General features: G+C 34.2%; 1 protein-coding gene across 1 annotated transcript; it reads left to right on the top strand.

The window, feature by feature from the left end:
• The first annotated feature begins 2,855 nt into the window (after positions 1-2,855).
• On the top strand, positions 2,856-9,549 carry LOC144436286 (ribosome production factor 1-like). Its single transcript, XM_078125034.1, has 9 exons — positions 2,856-2,996; positions 3,569-3,619; positions 3,778-3,858; positions 4,491-4,586; positions 5,357-5,510; positions 6,156-6,238; positions 6,628-6,806; positions 7,931-8,057; positions 8,582-9,549. Exons 1-9 carry the CDS (start codon positions 2,856-2,858, stop codon positions 8,621-8,623), a joined length of 954 nt encoding a protein of 317 aa, XP_077981160.1. The 3' UTR covers positions 8,624-9,549.
• The last annotated feature ends 310 nt before the right edge of the window (positions 9,550-9,859 follow it).

Here is a 9,859-nt window from a genome sequence, read left to right as displayed (position 1 = left end):
TTGTGTGACCTCATACTTTGCGTCATGAGACGCAAGAAAAAGAGGATGAGTCACCCTGCTCTGTATCAAATGTTCAATAAATGAAAGTAGAGAAGGCATATATTCAGAAATGAAAGATTATTATAAACTTATTGCCTGGCTATGAGGGCACGAGTAGACATCCAGTACCCCGAGGGTGGTTATGCAGCAACTAATTCCCAGAGGTTGAAAGCTAAAGGAAAAAGTTTCTACATAACACCACCAGGGGTAATATGATGTCGACTAGTGCCCGAATAAGGCAAGGCAATAAGAATAGATATCACATCAGATCACTTAGTGGGTTTAAAAGTTGTGTCTGTATATGATTCATTTTCTTTGACCTGGAAATGGAAGATGCCCATTCCAGTAACATATCAATAATCGATTTACTTTCATATTAAAAATTGTTATGAAATAATCATATTATTAAAATGCTGTCAGTTGTGCTTCAGTGGCCATATTTTTGTTTTTCATAACCAAGTTTCTATGAGCCCTGTTTTGTATTCCTTGAATTTTTTTGTGTGCGAATATGTAGATATACATTTTGAATGTAATTTTGAAACATAGGACCATCATTGTAGTCATCATGGGTTCATCAGCATTGATAGGTGTAATGAAATTTTTAATCAAGAACCTAGGCTAATAAAATATTGTGTTGGAATATGTACTCAAGAAGTTATCCGTGGTTTCGATTCTATTTTATCTCTCGTGCACGTCTCATCAAATTGATCTAATCAGAGTGAATATCTAGCTTAACCACATGCTGACAAAAGTCATGTCAATAGTAATCCATCACACATTGACAGGTACTTGTAATTGCGTAATTCATTCAAGAAAAACACGATTCTGATATACAAATTATGTGTACATCGTACCACCACCTTCAAATTTGAATGTGAGTCACATGTAGATGTGATATCGTCTTCGGGCTCCAATTGCATTAAATACAGTTGTTTGTGGTAATTTAAAATTTAAACTTTAGCACAGAATGTTGTTCTACATACATCTATTTGACTAGATAGACTGATAGATCAGCCGTTGTGGGTGCGGTCTAATTTTCCTTTCAGGCCAATAAGCCCGGACCGATGATGTCATTACAGTCTGTTTGACTAGACAGATCAAAGAGAATTGAAACCACGGATGACTTTTAGACTATAGAATAGATCAATTCACTTCATACTATTTGTGTAAACGTAACTATAAGTAACTACAATATCATTCTTGTATTATAATCTTTTGACGTAACATTTTATATATGCTAGTCATCTAGAAGAGAGACTTTGAAAAAAAAAAATTTGTTTTTATGTTCTATGTATAACCGTGTCACAACTGAAGTGTATATTCAGCCTTCAGTCTTTGCACAGAATGTTGATAGTGGAATAAAAATTCAGTTTACCAGAAGGAAGCAACTGTCTTGGTTTTATGTGCAGGATACTACATGTAAGCCATGGATACTTAGCAGTCTGATTTTAAAGTGGGAATATAAGATGATGGGATAGTGTTAATTGGTTGACCGTCCTTCAGTGGTTTGTAGCACAACTGAACTGAGGTTCAGCGTGCTATAGGCATCAAGATATGTATGTATGTATGTATGTATGTGCAGGTGTGTGTGTGTACTTATGTATGTATGTATGTGTGGATGTGTGTGTGTGAGAGAGAGAGAACAACTGAGAGTGAGAAACAACTGGATCGATTGATTTCAAATTTGGGAGGGACATTGCTTATGATGTGTAGATGAAAAAATTGTTGCAATGAAAGTGATCTTGATCAGTAGTTTTCAAGTTACGTTCAAAAGAATGATTTTCTGTTAAAATAGGTTGTCTTTTAGAATGGAAGTCAATGAGGTATCATTTTATAATCATGTTACATAGTCACTTGGCTAAAGTCCATGGGTTGTTCCATTATCCTGTAGGGTTTTTTTAAGTTTGTTTCTCTTACTGCGTGTGTGTGTGTGTGTGTGTGTGTGTCAGACATTGGATTTCAGTTGTGCACATTGCCAATAGCAGTTGTTTTACTCCATGTGTAGGACCAAACCAGGAGAAATTACAAAAGAAATAAATGTTAGTCATTGCAAAGTGTATACTGCTACATCTTCTCTATTTAAGCAAAGTACCAGTGTAATGGTCACATATACCTTGGGTTGGGTGAAGGGACGCTTATTTTCAAATTCCTGTATTGCTGACAAAAGAATTTATAGCGAAAAGTGACCAAGCAAGTGTGACTGCGCATCACCTTTTTGCAACATCAATAAGAGATGATCTCAAAAATAATTCATAAATATGTGGTAAAATAAAATAAAAATGACAATTAAAGTGTAATGTAGTTTAACCGGAAACCTCATTTTGATAAAATAAAAAGTAAAAACCTTATTAATACAGACGAGCTAAGACACAAGATATGTTTTTGAAGCATCGCTGTTATGGTTAGAGCTGTCAGAGCTGAACAGATATTGATATATAAGTGCATTAAAATTATAGTACTGTAGGTCGCGAAGTATTGACAAATGAAAAGTGGGGTTTTTTTGTAAAGTACTGCTTTTCGTCTTATACACCTGCATATTCATTGAAATAATAGCTTGTCTGTTCTTTTCTTTTGATTATTTTTATTTTATTTATTGTTTGGATCAGGCTCAAGGCCCATATAAAAGAAATACACCAATAATTATGATGTTGCGAGACCCAAGAAATCACACCGGAATAATTTTACCACTTTGTAGAGCGCCACCAATGGTCGGAGTAAGATCGCGACCTTATAAAAACGTGAAGGCAAATAATCTGAACTTAGAGGGTCTCTGCTCTGCCAACTAATCCTTAGGTAGTTAAAGTGTCTATTTCAAAATGGCGGACCACCATGTGGAGAAGCGATCAGCCGATAAGTCGAAACTTTCCGTAGAAATACCCCTACCAAATATATCTCGAATCAAAAATAAGGACAGGAGAAGAGAAGAGTATGTGAAGCTGAAACGGAAGAAACACAAGGTATTAATGAATAGTTCTATCGCATTTTCATTTCAGAGTGTGGGTTGGGGACTGGCCATGTCGCGTGTGTAATAACGTTACAAGCATAGCCCGGGCTGGGCTTTAAAATTGCACAATACATTGTACATCATAATCAAATTACAAAGTCATGTTTATTTTATTTAATTGCTGTTGTTCTACTCTGATAGGTTCGATGTGTTGGACTATGACATTCAATAACACGACCCCCCCCCCCCCACACACACACACACACAATAAAATAGAGATAAACTACATGTTGTACATCTGATTCTTTCGTTTGAAATCTATGTAGTAACACAATTTTTATATCATATGAATCAATCTGGTACTACTGAGGGTTCAAATATAGTCATCGATGACAAAGATGACTTGATTTTTTTTACTGTATTGATAAACATCAAGTTCTTATAACTAAACATGTTACAAATCTCATGGTATGTGCTATAGCTTGTATAAATATAATTGTGATTATTGAACTGTGTACCTAAACATATATTATAATTTATACATCATTTTTGTATTCTTATAATAAATGTTAAAACTTTTAATAGGAAAAACGTGAACGACAAAAGAAACGCAAGAAAGAGGAAAATTCCGAAAATGTAAGTACAAACATATATAATATGTATATTCTTTTTTGAATTGGTTTCAGAATGAGATATTATTCTAACTTGATTTGTACATTATTAATAAATTATTCCCACCAATACTGAGTAGTTGGTTTATTTAATGAAATGACCTCTTTTCACTTTTTTTTTAGGGACCTGCTAAGAGAATACCCAGAACAATTGAAAATACCAGAGTGTATGATGAGACTATGGTAGATCCACAAGATGAAGAGGTATGTTATCAGTGATGTGACTGATGTCATCAGTTCTGGAGTTGTGTGTCATGACAATATGTGTATATGTCATCATTTCTGGAGTTTTGTGTCATGACAACGTGTGGTTATGTCATCAGTACTTGAGTTATGTGCAGTATAATATGTGTATATGTCATCTATACTGGAGCTGTATGTCATGACAACATGTACAATGTATCTATGTATTTACATCATCATTTTTGTTGTTCTATGTCATGACAACACATGTCATCAGTAACTGAGTTGTATGTCATAACAATATGTGTTTGTGATCAGTTCTACATGTATAGGCCTATGGTAATAATAAACATGTTTAGTTTATCAGTTCTGGAAGCATGTCATGACAGCAAGTGTTTATGTCATCAGTTTTAGAGTTCTATGTCATGAAAGTGTGTGTATCTGTCACCAATTCTGAACTTTTCAAGTGCTGTATCATGACAATACACTACCAATTCTACATTATTGAAACTACATGTTCACCATGAAAATTAGATGCCAGATGTTGGCTTTGACAGTGACATCTATGACATCTTTTCTCCAGTGACGTACATGTATTTGATTATATTTATTTAGAAATGACCTGTAATGTGCTGTTGTTTGTTACATTGTAGGTATTGTATGATGAAGCTACTGATGAAATGGCAACGTATTTCAACAGAGAGACAACACCCAAAATATTAATAACCACATCAGATAGACCTAAATCAGTAAGTTGAACTAAAGTCAGACAACATTTATTTGTTTTATTTTGACATATTAGATGTACTTATCAACAACAATGTTACAACAGTATAGATGCCTCACTTTCATTTACTTTTTGCAAGGATTTAATAGTAGGTAAAATCTACCTTAGTAGTTGGTCAGGTATTTTGGGATTCACCACCCAAATTACAATGTATGATGCAAGATATCGTAAAATCCATACAAAGTTTACCAGATTTACCTATATGTTATTATGGTTTCCTTAACAAAATTATAGTTCAAATCAAGGCATAGAAATCTATACATTTTTTACCTGATTTTACCCCGGCTTTAACCCCTTTATATAATAAAATATGTTGGGGTTCTATAATTTTATGAAAATCACATCCACAGGTCAAACTTCTACAAGTTGCCAATGTACACAGTATTGAAAAATCATTAGCTGAATCCAACCATGCTGATAATCAATTCAGCATTTAACAAATAACAGCTGTGGACATCCAAGTGTGTGAATCCCCTTTGTGTAACTAGTCAGACTGAATTGATTTGTAGATTCCAGTCAGCAAATGACAAGTTGTATTCTTATCATAAACATCCTAAGGCTGTTCAGTCAGCATCAAACTGGGTGACAATGGTTACACTGTAATCAAATCTGTGTCAACTAGCTTTGTTCAAAATTTGACAGATGAAGACATAGTCTAATGGTTGGGATAATGCCAAGGACCTTGCTTTATGTCACTATTTTACTTAGTTGGTTTTTTTCTTTTGTTTTCAGAGAACAACCAGGCTATGTAAGGAGTTATCTGATAGTATACCAAACTCAGAAGTCTACTACAGAAGAGGGTTGGCTTTGAAGAAAGTGATACCACAGGCAATTGGACGTGATTTTACAGACTTGGTTGTTATAAATGAAGACCGGAAGAAACCAAGTATCCTTGTATAATTATCACAAGATATGAATGTCAGTTCACTGTTCTGTTTATACAAGACACAAACCATCTATGATCTAGTTCAGAGTTCCATAGGTGTCAGTATAGGTTTGTTGATAGTGTATACTAGTACTTTAGCCCTGTTCACACTATACTTTAGCCCTGTTCACACTATACTTTAGCCCTGTTCACACTATACTTTAGCCCTGTTCACACTATATACTTGAGTGCTGTTCACACAGGTATAAAAAAAGTTTCCTACTTCTGCTAGGTGTCAGCCAGAATTCATGTCTATGTAAACTATACAAAACACCAGTCACATGGTACAAACAACCCTCCTGACTTGCACTTCTTGTAGGCGTAAGAAGAGGTCAGTGTCTGTAAACACAAATGTATCCTGAGTCATAACTAATATTGTCCAGATACAGGGACATCTTAGAGAAGTGTTTTTGAATCCTGTATTGTTTTAATGAAAGCAGTCTTCAAAATATGTAATTTTTATGTACCATAGATATGATTTATGAATCATAATAATGCATTTGGATATGTCCATTATATTGACTTGTTTATGTATTAGATCATGGAGAATCAACACAATACTAATCTACCTGTAGTGTAGTCTACACTTCCTTAACTCATGTACAGATGGATTACTGATTTGCCATTTACCTGATGGTCCAACCCTTCACTTTAAAATGAGTACTGTCAAATTAGCCAGAGAAATCAGGGTGAGTATTACCATAGAATGAAACTAGAAAGAGAAAGAATAGCTATTTGTACACATCAATGGAAGTAGTGTGTGAAATTTTAAAAATAAAAGGTTTTGGCAGCAGTGTGCTCTTTTCACTAGTCGATATTTGATGTGTCACTCCAAACATTCAACCATCATGACTCTACAACCAGCAATGTACAGATGACAAGCCAGCCACTCTTAACCTTTCAACCATCATGACTCTAAACACCAATGTACGGATTACAAGCCAGATACTCTTTAACTATTCAACCATCATGACTCCATTCACTACGTTATATAGCAGATTCACAAATTATGGTTATGATACACAGGTATTTATAATGTCGCCCTCACTAACTGATGACATTTATGTTTTCATCGTAGCGTTGCAGTACCAGCACAGAACACCAACCAGAACTAATTCTAAATAACTTTAACACCAGATTGGGTCATAGTGTAGGACGTTTGTTGGCATCTTTATTTCCACATAATCCAGAATTCAAAGGAAGACAAGTGGTTACATTTCATAATCAGAGAGATTACATCTTCTTTAGACGACACAGGTAAGATTTATTTTACATTACAGAGGTTTAGATACACGTTAGAATGTGTACAAGCACAAGACCTAGGAGCATGATCGTGCAGGCTTACATGTAATGACTTGGGCTAGAGTTGTATTTAGCTACACATTCAGAACTTAAAAACATGAAAGACAGTGGAATGGGTACATGTATTGGCATCTTCTGTTCAGAAGGTCAAACACATAACTTTGTTTTCCAAACTTGTCTGTACTTTTAGACATTTTTCATGCAGGTAACAGTCATTGTATTACAGTGTACATAGATCACCCTCAGCAAGAGACAGACACTTGCAACAATTGTATTACAATGTATATAAATCACCCTCTGCAAGAGACAGACACATGCAACAATTGTATTACAATGTATATAAATCACCCTCTACAAGAGACAGACACATACAACAATTGTATTACAATGTATATAAATCACCCTCTGCAAGAGACAGACACATGCAACAATTGTATTACAATGTATATAAATCCACTCTACAAGAGACAGACACATACAACAATTGCATTACAATGTATATAAATCACCCTCTGCAAGAGACAAGACACATGCAACAATTGGAATACAATTTATGTAAATCACCCTTTGCAAGAGACAGACACAACACAAGCAATAATTGTATCCATTGTGACTTTTGCTTCAGCACAGCTTTCTTTCTTCTGCTGTAATCACTTATGTTACAGGTATACAGTAACTATTTGGACAATTGCTTAATTTTTTCTTTTAATGATAATATTTGACAAAATTTATAAAGGTTTTTCTGATTTATGAAATAAGAATGTATCTTGTATCCAAGTCAATAGGGCAGCTTCTTGAACAGTATCAATTGTTTCCTGTTTATAAATTATATTGCTTATTTCACATTCAGTTTCTATTATATTTGATAATTCTATTCCAAATAAGGAAAATATTCATAATTTCTCACAGTGTCTCCATCTTTGTCCCGAGAGACATACTAATACTTTATAGATATTTTTATCAACTGATTTACACATCAAAAATGAAAATATCAATAAAGTTTTATGTAACCATAACCATAGATTATTTGGCTTTACTGTGTATGATATAACAGGAGAATGATTACATTCTATTTATAGGTATATTTTCCGTAATGAGAAGAGAGTTGGTTTACAGGAAATTGGTCCGAGGTTTACTTTAAAATTACGATCTCTTCAGAAAGGAACATTTGATTCCAAATTTGGTGAATATGAATGGGTACACAAGGTAAGAGTAGTAGTTAATTGATTTATGTTTAGTAATTTAGTATAAAAACAGCTGAAATGTCTGTACTACTGTTTTCAAGTGGAAAGTGTTTTTAACAGTTATGTGAGATCTGATTAATTTTGCACATAATATTGCTTTCTTGGTGATATGCCATTGTAATACAAATTCGTATTAACTGCTTTCACATCGTTCTTATAATGTTATTAGATTTAGTGTTTTTGTTACGGGCAACCATGGTAACAGAAAAAGTGTGATCTCGTAAACTGGCATTGCTTTATGCAATAAGTAAATTGCAATTGGAAAACTTAGATATATTTTACCTACTTACTACCCTGAAGAAAAAATGCTATAGAATTAGCAAAGGTATTCAAAGATGTTACTTATACATGTTTGTACTTGGATTGATTTAAGTTTCATTGCTTTCTTCAGTGTTATGAAATGAACACAAGTCATGGGAAATATGAAGTAAAGACAGCGCTACTTATAGGAACATAGATTGATTTTTGTTTTGTTGTTTGTTTCAGCGTCATGAAATGGACACAAGTCGAAGGAAATTCCATCTGTAGATGTGTATATGATTACCTGCATATGACATGTATGGAGAGAAAATACATGTACAAGCTGTTGATATTAATGGGGCACAGTCTGTAACTTGATGATATGTGGAAATTACTTTGTTTCATTTTGCAAATATAGCTAGTGGTTCTCTGTTATATCTCGCGTTCCACCGTCAGTACCTGCATTGTTTGTGCATACTCAACTACATCTATCATAAACTCTGGTATGTTCATTAATGTATATGTTCACTGACTTTAGCTTAGTAGAGTCTGAGTTCCCGGCTGTGCCACTGTAACTTATGTATAAACCCCCCTACTAGACATCAGAATAAAATGACCACATCAACTTCAAAGACAAGGAGAATTGAAGAATCAAAAAGATATTTTATTGATTTCAAACAATGATGTACATTTGTACTTGTATCAATAAATATAGAAAAAACATCAACAAAAGTGGAAATATTTAATTTTAAAGTGAATGGTTATAATTATTTTTGTGTGTTCCTTGTCAAACCAAGTAATGAATAACATCAGTTGTTGCAGTATTAATGACAGGAGAAATAATGTTACCTTGGTGTTTCAGTCATTGGACATTACAGGAGAAATGATGTTACCTTGGTGTTTCAGTCATTGGACATTACAGGAGAAATGATGTTACCTTTATGGTGCTTCAGTCATTGGACATTACAGGAGAAATGATGTTATCTTGGTGTTTCAGTCATTGGACATTACAGGAGAAATTATGTTACCTTGGTGTTTCAGTCATTGGACATTACAGGAGAAATTATGTTATCTTGGTGTTTCAGTCATTGGACATTACAGGAGAAATAATGTTACCTTGGTGTTTCAGTCATCGGCCATTACAGGAGAAATGATGTTACCTTGGTGTTTCAGTCATTGGACATTACAGGAGAAATGATGTTACCTTTATGGTGTTTCAGTCATTGGACATTACATTTAAGGTAGACGCATTTCAACCCCACACTAGCAATAACAGAGGTACCACACACACAGTAGGATCCTATACCCAGTCACATTGAAAAGTGATAATTATGGCTACTCCTTCACAATACAGTAGAAACAGGCCACCAGTACGCTTGGACTTGATTTTAATGACTTGATTTGTTTTACTTTCCAACTGATAATGAACATTTCAACTTGACTACTTCTACATCCACACTGTGCATGGGCACCTATATAATTGTTTCTTTTGCATTTGAAGTTGTTTGAGTGGGTGTTAAAAAT

Source organism: Glandiceps talaboti, chromosome 6 (genome assembly GCF_964340395.1).
Source record: "Glandiceps talaboti chromosome 6, keGlaTala1.1, whole genome shotgun sequence".
Classification (NCBI taxonomy): domain Eukaryota; kingdom Metazoa; phylum Hemichordata; class Enteropneusta; family Spengelidae; genus Glandiceps; species Glandiceps talaboti.
This window is presented reverse-complemented; position numbering and strand designations above follow the sequence as displayed.

Bases quoted from the DNA above. Each gene is read 5' to 3' on its own strand.
- LOC144436286 (XM_078125034.1), top strand. From the start codon at position 2,856: ATGGCGGACCACCATGTGGAGAAGCGATCAGCCGATAAGTCGAAACTT. The intron at 6,239-6,627 runs GTGAGTATTACC...TTTTCATCGTAG, and splicing joins AATTAGCCAGAGAAATCAGG to CGTTGCAGTACCAGCACAGA. The intron at 6,807-7,930 runs GTAAGATTTATT...TTCTATTTATAG, and splicing joins ATCTTCTTTAGACGACACAG to GTATATTTTCCGTAATGAGA.